This window comes from Labeo rohita, chromosome 25, assembly GCF_022985175.1.
Source record: "Labeo rohita strain BAU-BD-2019 chromosome 25, IGBB_LRoh.1.0, whole genome shotgun sequence".
In the NCBI taxonomy this organism is placed as follows: Eukaryota; Metazoa; Chordata; class Actinopteri; order Cypriniformes; family Cyprinidae; genus Labeo; species Labeo rohita.
Genome location: NC_066893.1, coordinates 25056103 through 25076402, shown reverse-complemented (window position 1 = coordinate 25076402; position 20300 = coordinate 25056103). Strand labels below are relative to the sequence as shown.

Genomic DNA, 20300 nt, shown 5'->3' with positions numbered 1-20300 from the left:
CATCACATCCTGTTTTCTGTTTGCTTTGACGTGACAGTCAGCGCGCCACTGTACGATATGCAAAGGTGCTGGTGGTACAGTAGGACATTTGCATGAGTATCGCACACACTCACAGGCCTCGCTGCGATTCAGCTAAACCATAACAATCAGACGTTTGCCTATCAAATGAGTGTGCTGTGATATTTCAGACTGCCCTCACACTATTGAGGTTGTGAGTGATACAGAAATCACTTCTACTGGGAATGATTTACTTTAGCTGCTTGTGTCTGGTGTATTTTACTTTTGGTAATATTGATACAGTATGTAGACTTACAGGCTTGATGTTTGATCACATGTAGGATGACCATGCAGCCTTCTTTTCCCAGACACGTCCTTGTCTTAAATTGGCTGAAATGTCCATGTTTTGCCTTTGTTTTCCTATTGACATGCTCTCTGCGGTGCTCATACAGTATATGTATGTGTATTTGCATTGCTTTGACTGTTCTCTGTAGATCCCGCCTTCTTGTGCGCCATGATTGGTCGATTATGTACAATGGCTGTACGCTATTGGTTAAACTACTTTTCAATCATTATTTTCAGTAAATATGGTAAACGGTAGGAAAACAAAGCCCCTCAAAAAAAGGCATTTAAGTCAATTTAGAAATCCTGGCCAGGACATATTTGTTTAGGAAAACGAGGGCGTATGGTCACCCTGACACAGCTGTTTTAGAATGAGTTCAAGCAGGATTTAACCAATCAGATCAGTTGTAGCTATTTGTTTTAGAATGTAGTGTTTGACATCATGGTTTACTTCAATTATGAACAATTAAATGATTTAATAATCAAAATTGTTAAAGCTTGTTTCTGCCAAGGAATAAAAAAAAAAAAAAAGAAAAGAAAAGAAAATTGACATTATTACACAATTCAAACTTTCATGCAATTCCAAGTTTAAATTTCAAATAGTTTTCTATGAATTATGAGTTTACATCTTGTAATCCTGTTTTTATTTTTGTTTCCACCACAAAATAGCAAATAGTGTGACTTTTTATCTCACGATTCAGACATTTCTTCTCTGAATTATATATTTTTTTCTCACAATTAAATTTTTTTTTCTCAGAGTTAAGAATATATCTCACAGTTGAAACTTTTCCCCCTCACAATTGCAAATGTCTACCTCAGAATTCAAATTTATCTCAGATTTTTTACTTTTCTTCTCAGAATTATGAATTTATGTCTTATAATTCAGAATTTTTTCTTTTCAGAATTATGAATTTACATCTAACAATTCAATTGTTGTTTTCTCGCAATTGCACGTTTATCTCTTGCAATTCAGACATTTTTTCTCAGAATTATAAGTTTATATCTCATAAATCTGACTTTACTTCTCAGAATTGTGAATTTATATCTTACAGTTCAAACTTTTTTTCTCACAATTGCAAGTTTATATTTCACAATTCAGACTTTTCTTCTCAGAATTGTGAATTTATTTCTCACAGATAAATGTTTTTCTTCTCAGAATTACGAATTTATATCTCAATTAAATTCTCTCGCAATTACAATTCAGACATTTTTTCTCAGAATTGTAGGTTTATATCTCATAAATCTGACCTTTCTTCTCAGAATTATGAATTTATATCTTACAATTCAATTTTTTCTCACAATTGTAAATTTCTATCTCACAATTCAGACTTTTCTTCTTAGAATTATGACAATTATAACATTTTGAAACCGTCAGAAAGAATGGATGAATAAATAAATACGGATTTTTATATAATTTTTAAAATAATATATCATTATTTTTGCACTACAGTATTGTGAGTAAAAATGTTTTGCATTATTATTGTAAATATAGTAGCATAAAAAGTCACAATGCAAAATATTTTAATATATTTTTTTATTTAAATACACATTTTTGTTACTGTCATGCAATTTGATGCTTTCTTTTTAGATAATTTTCATGATTACAGTAGAATTCTCAGTTATACTTTGGTTACATGGAATTTCTTCTCTGAATTATGAATTTATATCTCACAATTCAGTTTTGTTTTCACACAATTGCAAGTTTATATCTTATTCAGACATTTTCTTTCTGAATTGAATTATGAATTTTGAATTATGAATTTATTTATTTCTCAAATGATTTCTTTCTTGCAATTACAACTGTATATCTCAGAATTCAGACATTTTTCTCAGAATTCAGAATTTTTTTTTCACATTAAAAACATCAGAAAGAATGAACAAACACATAAAAGTAAATAAATATAGAGATTAAATAATATAACATTTTCGCTTTACAGTATTGAAAGTAAAAATGTTTTAGATTATTTTTTTTTAAATATATTAGCATTAAAAAGTCACAATGCAAAATATTTTAATATTAATTTATTTAAGTGCACATTTTTATTTTATGACTAATAAGATTTAAAAAATGTAAAACTCATAATGCAAAAAAATTAATTCCTATTACTGTCATGCAATTTGACGCTTTCTTTTTGGATAATTTTCATGATTATAGTAGAATTCTCAGTTATACTTATGTTATATGGAATTTCCTCTCAGAATTATGAATTTTTATGAACAATTCTACATTTTTTTCTCGCAATTACAAGTTTACAATTACAATTTTCTCTCAGAATTGCAAGTTTATTTCTCACAATTCAGACTTTTGTCACAATTGCAAATTTCTACCTCACAACTCAGACTTTCTTCTCAGAATTCTGAATCTATATCTTACAATTCAGATTTTTTTCTCAGACTTTTATTTTAAAATTGTAAAAAAAAGAAAGTCTGAATTGTGAAATATTTATTTTATCCCGTGTTGGAAACAAGCTCCCATACTAAATAACTTTTTTCCACTATAAAGAATCTTTTGTGCAATAAGAATGTTCTATGAATGTTAAAGTTTCTTCTTGGAATTTGTAAGTGTGTGGAGCGGATATCTATGCTTATAGAGTCATAAATGGGCTTTCTTAGTGCAAACAGTGAAGACATGAGTGCTAAATTTGAATACTGCTAACTTTAAGTGACTTCATGGAGCAGGGTGTTTATACGCCTGTAGTCATGACGACTAGGTGTGTGTGTGTGTCTCCGGGGGTGTGCGTCTTGTCCTAAATATACACACAGTCTGCCTCTGTGCCCTGTCGGGTGTGTCTGGAAAAAGGGGGCGTGTGCTCAACATGGTTTGACGTGTACATAAAAAAGGCTTTTGAGCTTTGGAGAAAACGAGAATGAAAGTAAGAAATGGCAACATGTGGGAGACCACAGAGAGATCCTTTCTGCTTTCTCCTTCCTAAATTTAATATTTACTGTTTACCAGAAGCTCAAACTCTTAAAGGACTATGCGTTAATGATGTATTGTAATGAGGTTGAGAGAGAAACAATGATAGTGGTTTGACAGTTGATTGATGGGTTTTGGAAGGTGTTCACCTACTGTACAGTAATACTAGCTGAAGCCAGAATCTCAAGACCAACATGTCCAGTTCATATTTCACCCCAAACTCATGAGAAAATAATAAGAATTCCTATGTCGTTTAAAGAAAACAAAGCATATTTTATGACTTTTCTATGACGTTCTTTATAGGTTTTGTGCAGTTCACCCATGTGTTTATGTGTGTGTGCATTTATGCACCTGAGTTGTACATCACAGACACAACATGTTTTTATGTTTTTGTGTTCTGCACTCTGGCAATGACCCATGGGATGGTACACAGTCCTGCCAAGGGAACACAAATGCACACATGCAGAGTCAAACCTGATGCTCTTGCAAAGTTTCGCATTTCTGTTTGCTTACATGCACTGAGCCGTGCCTTTAAATCTGTTCCTGTGGTTTGGTTTTATTGTGTTGTGTACTCGGTTAAAACCTCACTTCCCATCAGTCCTTTGCAAACCACCCCATGCAAAAAAAATTAAAATAAAAATCAGCAGAGTCATGCTCCCAAAGAGGTCATGCAAATAAGCTGGAATGCTTCAAACCCTACACACTTATCACAACATCACAGATACGTGAGTGAAAGACATTGTCTGTTAGGATTGACTGACTCAGGACAGCATTACGACTGCTGAACTCCTATGAACAGTAATGTAATATGTTAAGTCTAGTCTGCTTTCCATGGAAGCCCATTTTTCTGATAGGATTAAAAAAAGAAAATGCAATTGACTTTATCTCACAATTCTGACTTTTTCGTGCAATTCGGAGTTTATATAACACAGTTTAGCCTTTTTTCCTAGCATTTCTGACAAAACAGTCACAATGTTAACATGGAAGTCTGAAAAGAACGAGATGTAAACTTACAATTGCAAGAGGTAAACTTAGAATTGTGAGATGTAAATTTAAAGTTGTAAGATGCAAACTTACAATTGAGAAATCTAAATTCGGAATTGCAAGATGTAAACTCAGAATTACGAGATGTAAATTTGAAATTAAAAAAAAAAAAACGAGATGTAAAATTGCAAGATGTAAACTTGCAATTTTAAGATACAAATTTAGAATTGTTAGATGTAAACTTAGAATTGAGAGATGTAAACTTAGAACTGCAAGATGTAAACTTAGCGTTGCAAAGTGTAAAATAAAAACTGTGAGATGTAAACTTACAACTGCAAGATGTAAATTTACAATTGCAAGATGTAAACTCAGAATTGCGAGATGTAAACTTAGAACTGTGAGATGTAAACTTAGAATTGAGAGATGTAAACTTAGAACTGCAAGATGTAAACTTAGCGTTGCAAAGTGTAAAATAAAAACTATGAGATGTAAACTTACAACTGCAAGATGTAAATTTAGAATTGCAAGATGTAAACTCAGAATTGGGAGATGTAAATTTAAAGTTGTAAGATGCAAACTTACAATTGAGAAATCTAAATTCGGAATTGCAAGATGTAAACTCAGAATTACGAGATGTAAACTTAGAACTGTGAGATGTAAACTTAGAATTGAAAGATGTAAACTTAGAACTGCGAGATGTAAACTTAGCGTTGCAAAGTGTAAAATAAAAACTATGAGATGTAAACTTACAACTGCAATTTGTAAATTTAGAATTGTAAGATGTAAACTTAGAATTGCAAGATGTACATTTAAAGTTGTAAGATGCAAACTTACAATTGAGAAATCTAAATTTGAAAGATTAAACTCAGAATTGCGAGATGTAATTTTCCAGTTGCTAGATTTTAAAGTAGAGTTGCAAGATGTAAACGTAGAATAGCGAGATTTAAACTTATGTTACAACCCCTGGCTCACAGGGAAGCAACAAAAAAGGACACATACAACCATAACTTGCAGATGCAAGATTTAAACTTGTTATTTAAAGATGTAAATTTAAAATTCCTAGATGTAAACTTAGAGTTGCAAGATGTACACTTGAAATTTCAAGATGTAAACGTAGAGTTGCAAGATGTAAACTTAGAATTGCAACATGTAAATTTAGAATTGAAAGATGTAAATATAGCGTTGCGAGATGTAAATGTACAGTTACGAGATGTAAACTTATAATTGTAAGATGTAAACTTACAGATTCAAGATGTAAATTTAGAATTGCAAGATGTAAATGTAGAGTTCCAAGATGCAAACTTAGAATTGTGAAATGTAAATTTAGAGTTGCAAGATGTAAACTTACAGATGAAAGATGTAAACTTGCAATTTTAAGATATAAATTTAGAATTGCAAGATGTAAATTTAGAATTACAAGATGTAAACTCCGAATTGTGAGATGTAAATGTAGAGTTGCAAGATGTAAATTTTCAGTTGCAAGATATAAATTTAGAATTGCAAGATGTAAATTTGCAATCGCAAGATGTAAACGTAGAGTTGCGAGATGTAAACTTGCAGATGCAAGATGTAAACTTGCAATTTTAAGATATAAATTTAGAATTGCTAGCGTGTAAACTTAGAATTGAAAGATGTAAATTTAGAATTGCAAGATGTAAATTTACAGTTGCAAGATGTAAATTTGCAATTGGAAGATGTAAACGTAGAGTTGCGAGATATAAACTTGCAATTGCAACGTAAATTTAGAATTGAAAGATGTAAATGTAGCATTGTGAGATGTAAACTTGCAGATGCAAGATGTAAACTTGCAATTTTAAGATATAAATTTAGAATAGCTAGTGTGTAAACTTAGAATTGAAAGACGTAAATTTAGAATTGCAAGATGTAAATTTGCAATTGGAAGATGTAAACGTAGAGTTGCGAGATGTAAACTTGCAATTGCAACATGTAAATTTAGAATTGAAAGATGTAAATGTAGCATTGCGAGATGTAAACTTGCTATTTTAAGATGTAAATTTAGAATTGCTAGATATAAACTTAGAGTTGGAAGATGTACACTCGAAATTTCAAGATGTAAACGTAGAGTTGCAAGATGTAAACTCAGAATTGTGAGATGTAAACTTAGAATTTGCAAGATGTAAACTCAAAATAGTGAGAAATTAGTCTGAGAACTGCAAGAAGAATAAAATGAAAATAACCTTTTCTATTTTTTATCCTGTGGCAGAAAAGGGCTGCCATAGCTTTCCTCTTCTCTCTCATTTCTTTCATTGTCAGTTTTTCTTTGTTTTTTAAATTTTCTGATTGGTCAGGATCTGTGCTGGTAATGGTTAGAGGTCACTCTCCCCATATGACATAAATTTCCATACTGCCCAAATTATTTTCCATACCACCCAAAACATCCTAGCAACCGCATAGTAATACAACACCCTTGTGGTTTAATATATAAGCTGTTGATTGCATGTTAGAATGGTGCTTTGAAACTGTAAGCGCAGAAGATGCTGTGTGTGTTTGTAGGTGTGGTTGTTGTGGCCTGTGTGTAACAGATGGCGTTCCTTGAATTGTTTCCAGATGGGACACTGAAGCCATTTGGCAAGGCAGCATCACGACAGGTGATGCTTGTACCTGCGGAGAGGATTGAGACTTGAGGTTTTGTCTTGATGGCAACAGTTCATTTAGATCATTACTGTTTGCAAAATGAGACCATATTTCCAAACTGTTTTACCTGTGTGATGTATTTGTGAAGGAAAAAGAACATGTAACTATTAAAAACGTTGACTGGGACCATTCATTTTTTATATAGTTGTTTGGACAACGTTTCCTTCAAAACGTTGTCTTTTGTGTTTCACAGGAGAAAGAAAGTCAAACAGAGAAAGATAGTTATTCATGTTGTGAAAGAGAGACAGGTGAGAGACACGCAGAGGTGAGAGACGCTGAGTGACAGAAAGGTGAGGCAGATTGCGTTACTGGACCTCCAGCAGTCACGTTAGGACAGCGCTTGCCTGACGGTGTGTGCGTGTGAGCGCAAATACGCTCGTGTTTGAGGGTCAAAGGTTTCCGGCGGAGAGATTTTCTACTGAAGGCCATCTTTTATTCTTGTTTAAACTGAAGTTTATGTGTTGTAAAGTGCCATCAGGTTGGAAACTGAGGTTGGGAAGTGTAAATACTATGAGAAAAAAATGTGCTTCTGTCATATTTTTAGTCAGAACTAAAATCTACAAGAAATAACAAAAAAAAAAACAAAAAAACAAAATTATATATATATATATATATATATATATATTTTTTTTTTTGTTTGTTTGTTTGTTTTTCAGTGAAACATCTAAACCTTCCTAAATCAAGATATATTTATTAGTGAAACAATATTCTGAAATTCCTTCAAAAGCAACGTTTCAGAAAACAAGACTTTATATCGTATCAAAATCATGTGACTTTATGCTTAAAACTATGCTTTAAACCCTTTCCATTACGTTTACTTTTCTAACGCCATTGGCAGATTTTTTTTTCTTGTTGTTTTAAGTCTAAACTCAATTTTTCTCAAAAGACCGTTTTCCAGAAAACAAGACTTAATACATGATATCGCTTTGCATTTGAAGTGAAACTATCTTGATTATTTACGTTTTGTTGTTGTTGTTGTTGTTTTTAACTGGAAAACAAGACAAAAAATACTAAAAAAAGAAAAAAAAAGTGTGGTGTTTATTTTATTTTATTTTATTTTATTTATTTTAAAATGGCATTTCATTTTTAAGTAACTTTGTCTCACATTTTTAATGGTAAGATGTTGCTCTTTCATAGCTCTGGTGTTCTTTTTATAATTTAATATTTAATTTAATTTAATAATTTAATTTAATTTAATTATTTCTTTAAAATTACATTTCGTTTTCAAGTAACAGTGTTTCAAATATTTAATAGTAAGATGTTGCTCTTTCATAGCTCTGGTGGTCATTGTATAATTTAATTTAATTTAATTTAATTTAATTTAATTTAATTATTTTACTTTATTATTATTATTATTTAATTACATTTCATTTTCAAGTAACTTTTTCTTAAATGTTTAATGCTAAGATGTTACTCTTTTATAGCACAGGTGTTCTTTTTTATTATTTTATTTTCATTTAAATTTGTCTTAATTGTTTAATGCTTAGATGTTGCTTTTATACCTTAGGTGTTGTTTTTTATTTTATTTTATTTTATTTTCAAGTAACTTATAGTCTTAAATGTTTCTCTTGATTCTCCTTAAGAAAAAAAAGTCACAAATGAGTTTTTTTTTTTTTTTTTTTTTTTTACAATAAGAGTATACTGCTATAAAATGAACATTAATCATTTACTGAGAAATATTTGAGTTTAGTTTGAGACAGATCTTTTCTGCTGGGATCTTTTTCTCAAGTTAAAAATGAGAATACTACACCTCAATTTACTCTCAGATAATGAGATAATAAAGAGATGGCATTGTTGAATATCTTTGATGCAGTTCCAGTTACCAGAAAAGTCAGTCAAGGTTTTTCTGAGCGTGACCTCAATTGCTAGTGTTATTAGCATGACAATTATCGTCCATCCAGCATCGTGAGAGGCTGGAGCTCTTCCCGTGCGATGTTTAGATCTCCCTCGTTGCGAGCTGTCGACAAGCTGCGAAGCGTTTGGAGTAAATGTCAGACATGAATAACACATGCACTCAGCTCGACTTTCACAAAGACGCCACACTCCAAACTGCTAGGACTCTCTCCATCCAGCAGGAAGAGAGGAAGGAGTGTGAAGAAGACTTCCTGGAGAGATGGAGAGAGAGATAAGGGGAGGATGTGCTGGAGGAGGGGTGTGAAAGAATGTACCTCTGATATGTGATCCCGTAAAGCAGCTGATAAGAACATGTGCTCATTTAGAGGTAATGATTAGCTCTGGTCACTTAACCCCAGAGATTCACACAGGGCGATGACCCTCTCTCCTGCTAGCTCTCAATTCACTTTAATGTACTCTATCGGAGTGATTTGCTTAGCTGTGTACATTAGTGCAATAATGGTGAACATGAAATCAAATATTACTTTATATAGTGCAGTTTACACTTCTGCCTTGCGTAAGTATTCATACCCCTTTATTTTGTTATTTTGCTGCACTTTTTTCCACATCATTCTACACTACACACCATAATGACAAAGCAAAAAAAGGTTTGTAATGTCTTTGCAAATTTATTAAAAATAAAACTTAAATGATTCCATTGCATAAGTATTCATACCCTTTTCTGGGACAGTTGAAATTTAGCTCAGGAGCATTCATATTTGAGTGGAGTTCAACTATGGCAAATTCAATTGAATGGGTATGATGAAAAATCTAACAGCTGAAAATGCATATCAGAGCAAAAATTAAGCACTGTGGTAAAAAACTGCCTGTAGTGCTAGAAACAGGGTCTGGGAAAGAATTCAGAAAAGAATTCTGCTGCATTGAAGGTTCACAGAAGCATGTAGCCTCCATTATCCTTAATGGAAGAAGTTTGAGACAACCAGGACTCTTCCTAGAGGTGGTCTCCTGGACAAAATGAGTAATTCATGTAGAAAAACCTTGGTTAGAGTGGTGACCAAGAAGCTGATGGTCACTCTAGTTGAGCTCCATGATCATATATGCAGATGGAAGAGACTTACAGAAGGACAACTGTAACACTCCACCGATCTGGGCTTTATGGTGGTGTGGCCAAACTCAATCCTCTCCTCAGTGAAGACACATTAAAACAGACTTGGAATTTGCAACAATCAAACATTTCTGGAGAAACCTGAAAATGTCTGCCAGCTCCAATCCAGCAGACAGAGCTTGAGAGGTGAAGAGGTGAAGAATAGCACATAATTGCCAAATGTTGATCTACAAAGCTTGTTGCATCATAACCAGAAAGACTTGAGGCTGTAAAGGTGCTTCAGATAAGTATTGAGTTAAGGGTATGAATACTTATGCAATGTAAATATTTTAGTTTTTTATTTTTAATACATTTACGAAGTTGTGGCAATTCTGTTTTTGCTTTGTCATTATGGTGTATGGAGTGTAAATTGATGTGGGAAAAAAAGTAATTTAAAGTACCCAAAACTAAGCTAAACCTGACAAAATCTCCAAAAACAAAGTTAAGGGTTTAAGGGTTCAAGCACGTAGTATTGAAACCCTATTGTAATTGTTAAAATGGTCACAGATCAGCGATCTCCACCAAACTGTAAGTCGTAGAGACTTGAAACTTGGAGGAATGGTAGTATTCAAACCACCTACAACGTGACCAAGGCTTGCTCAAATCAGCCTGACGGGGCGCTACAGCAATCAAAAGTACAAAATCACTCATAACTCCTAAACCGTCAATCGCAGGCTCAAGTGTCTTATGCTGTTGGAATCCTTGGCTCATGGTGGATAAAACACACACTCAGATTTGATTGTAAGCTTGCCTTTTGTGAACTAGTCCTAGGTTTTTCACCTGATCGGAACCAAACAAGTGCAGAAAGATTCTCTGGAGAGTGAATGTCAATAATTCCTCAAAAAAAGTTGAACTTTTGACTCACTGTCGCAAAGTAGCACCAACACATTCAAAAGGGGCAGGACCACTTTTAGTAAAATGCATGTAACTCCTGAATGGAATGAGATATCTTTGCCAAACTCAGAACACTTATGGAAGAGCTCAATCTGTGGTCACAGCGGAAAAAGGGGAGCTTGGCCAGTTGGTGGCGCTATTAGAGGGGAAAAAGTTAAAAATGGCTATAAGTGCACAACCACTTGTCCTTTCAACATGAAAATCGGTGTGCACAGTCTTGGTCCAAAGTGCCACAAGTGTCTGTAAGGACATTTGTGTAATTAAAAAAACATGGCCACCATTGGCAGACGAACTTTGAGCACCTGTTAGACAAGGTTAACAGAGGCAGATCGTAGAAAAACACGGAGGCCCTGTTTGATTCACGGTCGCAAAAATCTGAGAGAAATTTGGAAGAAATCAGCCACTGCAGGGCAATATCACATTTTTCAAGGGCGTAAATGATTGTCACATGGTTTTTTGTATATATGCATGATATTCATATCATATGATGCAACTTTTCATTCCAGATGACTTTGCCTCTAGGACCACTACTGTCAGTCAAATCGTTTGTTAAATGATTGACCAGATGTCAAAAACCTACTTTTGCGAACTAGTAATAGCTTTTTCGCTCAGTCTGGAAAAAAAACACTGCAGTACAATTCTCTGGACTCCCTACATCAATAATTACAATTTTTTTTAAATTTACCCTTTGAGAAGCTATAACGGGGTCGTTTAGAAAAGGGGCCTGTCCAAATTTACCCAAAGTCCTGTAAAGCCTAAAGAAAAACTCAAAACTTCACGAAAACCTAGTGAGCACATGTGACAGGTGATTCTAAACAAGCATGCAAAGTTTTGAAATCGGACCACAGCTAGCGCATAAACGTTAAAAACCATCCCAGATAGCACACGTACGTACGTCTGCAAGATGTCTGTTAAAGATCTCTTGATCTAGAAAGCATCTGGTGTACAAACGTCTGACAGATGTCTGTAAGATGTCAGTTTTACATACATTCTAAATCTTAAATACATAAATACATCTTAAAGACATCTAATAGACGTCTATTTGACATCTGATAGGAAACCTCAAATAGAAGTACTGCAGATGAACAAACTACGTAAAAAATACATCGTGCAGATGTAAATGCAGACGTCAAATTGACGTCACTGAGATATACGTGTGCTATCAGGGATAATAATATTCCTATAGTAAATTACATTGATTTCCCAAAGATGCTTTTTTAAATCATTAATTTAAGTGGTTATAGATTTGCTACATAATATTTTTTTTTTCATATGTGCTTAAATGCCTTAAAGCACTTGAACCACGGTAATCGCTGCTTGCAGCTATATATTTTTGTAATTGTAAAAATGCAGAAAGTTTTCTTTGAGGGGTAGGGTTAGGGTGTGGGTTAGGATTAGCTTATAAAATCTGTTACTATCTGTATATAAAAACAATAGAAGTCTGTGTAATGCCCCTATTTAGATGGCTAAGTAAACGTGTGTGTGTGTGTGTGTGTGTGTATTTTTCAACCATACAGTTAGTTATCAGCTGCAGTTACTCATTCATTTTTCCAGTATCACAAAGCCATTATGCCACCCTCTTATAACATGCCATGACAATATCCCACCCATCCATACATAAACTGCGTTTATGTAACTATTATAAACATAAACTTTTCTCAGCGTTCTTACAGCAAGCCATAACTAGACCTTAAAAGAGCACCGTTCAGTGCTAAAACGTGTTTTCAAGAAAGAATCGCTTTTGATTCTGCGCTTTAACCTTGAGCAAAACTTAATATGGCTGTTAAATGGCTTTTAAAACTTAACAGAGCTGTATACTGCAGTCATCAAGTGTTTGCCTAAGAGTTTTCCATCTGTTGTTTTTCTTCATGTTTCTCCTCTAGAGGTCAGACGAGATCTCAAGAATGGCTCAGTTTTTTGCAAAATTTTCCAATCTAAACTCTAAAAGAGCATATGAGCACTACAATTTGGGTTGGAGTTAATCCATATTCAGCTAAAGCAAACGTGACGTCAACTGTTTTGTAAAACTCGCAGCGCTGAGCTGATTTATAGGACTGCTGTAAAACAAACAGCGATATGATACTGAAGTCATAGATGGGGGGAAGGTTTACATGTTTTGACCTTTGACCTTGAATAAAAGAGGCAGGCAGAACACAATTCCCAGCCTGTCTGAGCGCTTCCTGTCCGTAAGTCCGTCAGTTCAGAGAATTACTGGTGGGAGACAACATATTTTTACGCAAGCAAAAACATGGAGATGTTTGATGCAGATTTGTAGACTGGAAGTTGAATTTGAACTCATTGGTTCAAGGTAGGAGAGATTTTGTTCCTTTAAGAAGTTAAAGGTTATTTCGTAATCTGACTCATGAACAACAGCGAACAAGCATTGTGTTGCTAACTGTATTGTTGTGCCTGGGTGTTTCATGTTCATAATGCAAATTCTAACTGGTGTTTTATCAGTTTTTCTGTTCGTGTACATGAAACGTCTCGCTTAAGTGATCTAGACGGTCTTCTTACGCCAAAATGTGGCACCATTCAGGTTGGTTTGTGTTTGTCTGAACATTCAGCTTGAGTATTTAGATCCATTGCATGAGTACCTCTCAAAAAAAAAAAAAAAGACTTTACATATGAGGAAACAGTCGAAACCCAGATAGTGTCTTTTTCCTCTAGCAAGTCTGTGAATAGTGTCTCATTTGTCCGTGTTTGTGTCTCTTTTTCTTTCAGAGCAACGAAAGAAGTACTCAAACTCAAACGTCATCATGCATGAGACGTCGCAATACCATGTGCAGGTGAGCGAGTTGCTAAACTCTTGATTCTTTTAATTCTGTTTCTTCCTTGTAAGCTTGTTGATTAGCTGAATTAGCTGGTTTAATATTTAACGTGATTCTACTGATGACTTAATATCGTAATAAAGCAGTCAGGTCACTTAATCACCGCAGAGATTTGTCAGGGCAGAGTTAACCTCCATTTGAGCAGATAACACAATCTGCATTCTGAAATCTGCATTATACAACGGATGGTTCCGGTACTTGAATTTGATTGGTCAAAATGCAGTGATACATTTTATGCAACACAATGGGCAAATTAGCCATACGCAAGTACGTCATCATTGCGCTAGTCAAATGACACATTGATCCAGGCTTGACTTGAGACGTTCTGTTGAACTTTGTTCAGATCTGGATGCATTATTTTCCTTGGTCTGTTTTGCTTCACTTTCACCCTTCACTTGTTGTAAAGACTATATTGTGTCTCTTATCTCTTTTTCTCGCTCTCAAACACGCATAAAGTTGATAAACGCCCACGCCAGCAGCAGCCATATCAGGTCTTGAATGCTTAAACACTTGAGATATCAAAAGCATCACTCCACAGTAAACTGAGTTTAGGTACCTAAGACTTTTTTTAAACACTCACTAAGACTTTTTTTTTTAATTAATTGTATTTCTGTTTGAATAAACAATGCAAATATTGTTCCAAGAATTTGCCAAAGGTGCAAAAAGATCGTGATAGTGGTGTTCATGATTTGATTTTTACATTTTCTGAAGAAAATGTCTGTGTAGAACTCATTGCCAGGATGCTGAGATTTGCTGGATTGCTGGGGTGTTTGAGTGGTTTTAGGGCAATTCTAAGTGGTTGCTGGGGTTTGAATGGTTTTAGGGCAACTCTAACCAGTTACTGGGATGTTTGAGTGGTTTTAGGGTATTTCTAAGTGGTTGCTAGAGTGCTTGAGTGGTTTTAGGGCATTTTCAAGTTGTTGCTGGGTTGTTTAAGTGATTGCTAGGGTGTTTGAGTGTTTTAGGGCAATTCTAAGTAGTTGCTGGGGTGTTTGAGTGGTTTTAGGGCAATTTTAAGAGATTGCTAGGGTGTTTGAGTGATTTTAGGGCAGCTCTAAATGGTTGCCGGGGTTTGTGATTGGTTTTAGGGCAGTTTTAAGCATTTGCTGGGGTGCTTAAATGGTTTTAGAGCAACTCTAACCAGTTACTGGGATGTTTGAGTGTTTTTAGGGTATTTCTAAGCAGTTGCTAGAGTGCTTGAGTGGTTTTAGGGCATTTTCAAGTAGTTGCTGGGGTGTTTGAGTGATTTTAGGGCAACTCTAAGCAGTTCCTGGAGTGTTTGAGTGGTTTTAGGGCAGCTCTAAATAGTTGCCGGGGTTTGTGAGTGGTTTTAGGGCAGTTTTAAGCATTTGCTGGGGTGTTTTAGTGGTTTTAGTGGTTTTAGGGCAATTTTAAGTGTTTGCTGGGGTGTTTGCGTAGTTTCTGGGGTGCTTAAATGGTTTTAGGGCAATTCTAAGCAATTGCTGGAGTGTTTGAGTGGTTTCTGGGGTGCTTGAGTGGTTTTGGGGCAATTCTAAGCAGTTGCTGGAGTGTTTTAGTGGTTTTAGGGCAGTTCTAAGTCTTTGCTGGGGTGTTTGAGTGGTTTCTGGGGTGCTTGAGTGGTTTTAGGGCAATTCTAAGCAGTTGCTGGAGTGTTTTAGTGGTTTTAGGGCAGTTCTAAGTCTTTGCTGGGGTGTTTGAGTGGTTTCAATTTTAAGTGTTTGCTGGGGTGTTTGAAGTGGTTTTTAGGGCAAATGGTCTTTGTGAAGCAGTTGCTGGAGTGTTTTTGCGTAGTTTCTGGTTTTAGAATGTTTGAGTGGTTTTAGGTAAATTCTAAGTCTTTGCTGGGGCGTTTTAATGGTTTTAGGGCAATCTTTGCTGGAATGTTTTGGGGTGTTTGAGTGGTTTCTGAGGTGCTAGGTGTGGTTCTAGGGCAATTTCCAGTTTGCTGGGGTGTTTGAGTGGTTCCTGGAGTGTTTGAGTGGTTTTAGGGGAGCTTTAAATTTTTGGGTGGTTTTAAGTTTTAAGTGTTTGCTGGGGTGTTTGAGTGGTTTGCTGGGGATTTGTTTTTAGTGGTTTTGCTGGGGTGTTTTAGGGCAATTTTAAGAGTTTGCTGGGGTGTTTGAGTGGTTCCTGGAGTGTTTGAGTGGTTCCTGGAGTGTTTGAGTGGTTTTAGGGGAGCTTTAAATGGTTGCTGGGGTTTGTGAGTGGTTTTAGGGCAGTTTTAAGCATTTGCTGGGATGTTTTAGCGGTTTTAGGGCAATTTTAAGTGTTTGCTGGGGTGTTTGCGTAGTTTCTGGGGTGCCTAAATGGTTTTAGGGCAATTCTAAGTGGTTGCTGGAATGTTTGAGTGGTTTTAGGTAATTTTAAGTGTTTGCTGGGGTGTTTTAGTGGTTTCTGGGGTGCTTAAGTGGTTTTAGGGCAATTCTGGGGTGCTTAAGCAGTTGCTGGAGTGTTTAAGTGGTTTTAGGGTAGTTCTAAGTCTTTGCTGGGATGTTTTAGTGGTTCTAGGGCAATTTTAAGAGTTTGCTGGGGTGTTTGAGTGGTTTCTGGGGTGTTTAAGTGGTTTTAGTGCAATTCTATGCAGTTACTGGAGTGTTTGAGTGGTTTTAGGGCAATTCTAACCCGTTACTGTGGTGTTTGATTGGTTTCTAGGATGTTTGAGTGGTTTTAGGGTATTTCTAAGTGGGTGCTTGGTGGTTTTAGGGCATTTTTAGGTGATTGCTGGGGTGTTTGGGTAGTTTTAGGGGAGTTTTAAAGGTGCAATAGGAGATCTTGGAAAATGTTAACATTAACCTGATAGCACTGAAAGCGAACATCCCACCCTCCCTGCAAATCGCCATCCAAAGCCATTCCTCCTGAACTTATCTACACGCACAGACTAGATGACCAGAGACATCATTACAACAATAGATTGTAACACCGCTGTTGAAATTTTCAACAGCCCAGAATAGGAAAACTGTGTGGTGCTAATAATGCACGGGAGACAAGAAGATGGCGTATTTTCCCCAAGTTCAATAAAACGCCTCACACGTCGATACACTCCTCCACATGCATGGAGATCAAGGGAGGAAAAATGTACACAAGCATGCAGCCAACTCTGGTCACAAACACAAAGGAAATAAATAAAATAAAGAGAGACAGATGTCGGTAGAGCGAGTCATCTCTTCACCTTTCCAGAACATAACAGAGTATGTTATACATATACATATGTTGACAGCCTATGATAGGACAGCCTATCATAGGCTGTAATCGTAACGTAATTGTAAGTGGTTGCTAGAGTGTTTGAGTGGTTTTAGGGCAATAATAAGCGATTACTGGGGTGTTTGAGTGGTTTTAAGGCATCCATAAGTGTTTGCTGGGGTGTTTCAGTGGTTGTAGGGCAATTGTAGTTGGTGGTTATTATAAAGTGCTTGAGTGGTTTCAGGGCATTCTTAGGTGGATGCTAGAGTGTTTGAATGTTTTTTGGGCACTGCCAGGGTGTTTAGGTGGTTCTAAGTAATAATAAGGTTCTCTGCTATATCTAGAACTCACTGAAAAACCTTGTATATATTGTTTTTAGCGGTGTGTTTTAAAGTACGTCATCTCAAACCAACATCTGAAGTGAATCACATTAGCTCTTTTTGAGTTTACCTAAACAGCTTCATGGAAACCACCGGACTGTATATGTGCAAATGCCTCGACAATGCAATTTAAAGTTTCTTTTTATGCATTTGAAAGTTGGTTAGACTACATCCTGTTGAAGTCTTTCCATGCCCTGGGTAGAGTGTGATCAAGACGTGCCAAACGTGTTTGTGGTTGGATTGTCTGGTTAATCCACAGCAGCCATGCTGAGATCTCCTTGCCTTATATAACTAATGACAAGACGTAATCTGCTTATGAATCATGCATGATGCTTTGAATAATTTGTTCTCTTTAATGGGTAAGGATCACTATTTGGCACATAGTATTGTGACACGTAAACGCACACCCACCAACACACGCACACAGGTGTGGTTAAATTGCTGAAGTGGATATAAAAGTATTATAAGGAGGCGTGTGCCAACATTACTCACTCTGTCAAAATGACAAATAATTCCTTTAAGAGCAACACCCAGTGACATTTAGATTGAGAAAATATGTACATTTACTGTGAATTATGTGACATTTACTGTATAGAGAATATTGAATAAATGAGCAAGTCAACGGTTTTGCACATTTTATGTATGAATGCTTTAAAAAAGATTCCCTCAGGTGCCTAAAAGTATTTTTCTGTTATTTTTCAGTTGCATATTTAACTCTTTGAAATACTATAGTGCTAATATATCTTATTTAATGCACATGCAAATGCCACAGTTCAGCCTAAAGATGGATTGTGTTTGTTTGCATTGCATTGCTCTAGCAGTGACCTTACACACTTGTCTGTGTGTTTACAGCATCTCTCTACATTCATCATGGATAAATCGGAGTCCATCGCTACAATAGACGATGCAATTAAGAAGCTGAAGCTGCTGGACTCCAAAGACAAAATCTGGACGCAGGAAATGCTGCTGCAGGTGACAGACAAATCCATCAAACTCCTGGACTGCGAGACCCAGGTGAGAGGGATGTTTTCTTGTGTGTGCACTTAGATAAAAATTGCTTTTGTAAAGTTAATATAAAGTCAAAATTTACACTATTTACTTTCTTAGTCCAGGTTCCTTGTCTAATTGTGAATGATTCATTGTTGCGTGTTATTGCAAAGAAAATATTTTTTTATCTTTGTAATCTTTTATCATAATGCACTACCCTTTATACTGACGTCATCCAGGCCATGCCTTTTTAATCAATTCTGAACCACTGAAAATCCTGTATGATACTGGGTTTGCACGTTTTTACCAGTTCAAAATCAATTGGTGTCTTAAATGTTCAGGAAAAATTAAACACATACTTGAGATCATTGAAATGAGAACCGATTGGAGACATTAGCATGTTCCACACCTGTTCACCAAACAAAGCCTCTTCTAACCCTACGGACTTGTGTAATCTGATCCGATCTGGAATAACTGGATAGGGAGCGTTTCAGCTGTGCGAGTTGATTGTGATTGTGATCATGATTGTAACATCATTATTCTGGTAATATGTCACCTTAAATGCCAACTTTACCAGATCTTTGACCTCAATGATGAATATAATCATAGTTTTATATAATCACAGTCATGAGCGCCTTTTCTTTTCAGTTTCTTTTTTGACAGTTTAATTCAAAATGAAATATAAACATTTCTTAGAAACATTAACATTCCCATTCATTTAGTTTTTCAGAATCAGGTTTAAATACTTCATGTGTTTATATACTATATTAATCTATTATTTTACATTTGAAATACAATATAGAATATACATTTACTTGAAATACATTTTATCTATTTAACACTATTAACACTCATTTTAGGGTTAGGTGATGTTCTAATTCTCATTTCTTTCTCTCAGGAAGAGCTTGAAAACTTTCCTCTGCCGACAGTCCATCACTGTCAGACGCTGTTGAACCAGACCACATATCCGTCCGTCCTTCTGCTCGTCTGTCAGGACAATGGACAACACAAACCAGACATCCACTTCTTCTACTGTGACGAAGTGGAGGTGAGACTCATGCAAACTTGTAGATGTTGTATTCACAAGAAAGTGCAAAACATACACACTTACGTACAGTTGAGGTCAAAAGTTTACATCCCCCTTTCAGAATCAGCAAAATGTCAATCATTTTACCAAAATAAGAGGGATCATCCAAAATTAAAATGCTCACTGATGCTCCAGAAAGAAAAACATTTTGAAGATCAGGGTAAATTTAACTTATTTTGTTTTCTGAGAATCATGTATCTATCTTATGTAGCCTCTGAAGGGCAGTACTAAATGAAAAAATATGATATTTAGGCAAAATAAGAAAAATGTACATTCTGTTCAAAACTTTTCACCCCCCAACTCCTAATGCATCGTGTTTCCTTCTGGAGCATCAGTGAGCATTTGAACCTTCTGTAATAGTTGCATATAAGTCCTTCAGTTTTCCTCGGTGTGAAAAGATGGATCTCAAAATCATACAGTCATTGTTGGAATGCATTCAAATAAACAAAAACCACCTGAAGGATTTTTCAGAAGAACAGCAGGCAGTTTAACTGTTCAGGACAAACAAGGGACTCATGAACAACTATCACTAAACAAAAAACACAGCTGTGGATCTTTCAGGTAACAATACAGTATTAAAAATCAAGGGGATGTAAACTTTTGAACGGATTTAACAATTTTTTTCTTGTGGACAGAAACTTTTATGTGAAATATCTTATTCAGGTCAGTACTAAATAAACAATAACATGCATCCCTCTTATTTTAATAAAATAATTAACATTTTGCAGATTCTGAAAGGGGGGTGTAAACTTTTGACCTCAACTGTACATATGCACATAATCATCAACCTGTGTGAATTTCATCTCTGAATTTTCCCCTAATGATTAATAAAAAGGTTAAAAATGAACATTTACACCCCTGCAGTATGATATTAAACCCTACTGAGAGCTGCTTTCACTGAAACCATGTGTGTGGTTGTGTGTTTTAGGCCGAGATGGTGCATGCTGACATTGATAGCGCTCTGGGAGACAACACACGTGGCAAGAAGACGCGACCGCAGACGCTAAAGTGAGTCCTGGCTCTCATAGACACCAACACACACTACTGGAGTGGTTTTTAAATAACTAAT

At 35.5% G+C, this 20300-nt stretch overlaps 1 protein-coding gene across 3 annotated transcripts in view; it reads left to right on the top strand.

Annotated features, from left to right (window-relative positions):
• The window catches only part of eps8l2 (EPS8 like 2), a 53272-nt gene that overhangs the window by 18216 nt on the left and 14756 nt on the right, over positions 1 to 20300 (top strand). For 2 of the 3 annotated variants that reach the window (XM_051100373.1, XM_051100372.1), the window contains 4 exons: positions 13509 to 13573; positions 18010 to 18171; positions 19043 to 19192; positions 20160 to 20239. In XM_051100373.1, the coding sequence (XP_050956330.1) occupies positions 13509 to 13573; positions 18010 to 18171; positions 19043 to 19192; positions 20160 to 20239 (457 nt within the window). Of the gene's footprint in view, positions 1 to 12929; positions 13096 to 13244; positions 13324 to 13508; positions 13574 to 18009; positions 18172 to 19042; positions 19193 to 20159; positions 20240 to 20300 lie in introns of those variants that run through there. The other variant, XM_051100374.1, reaches the window with a different exon arrangement.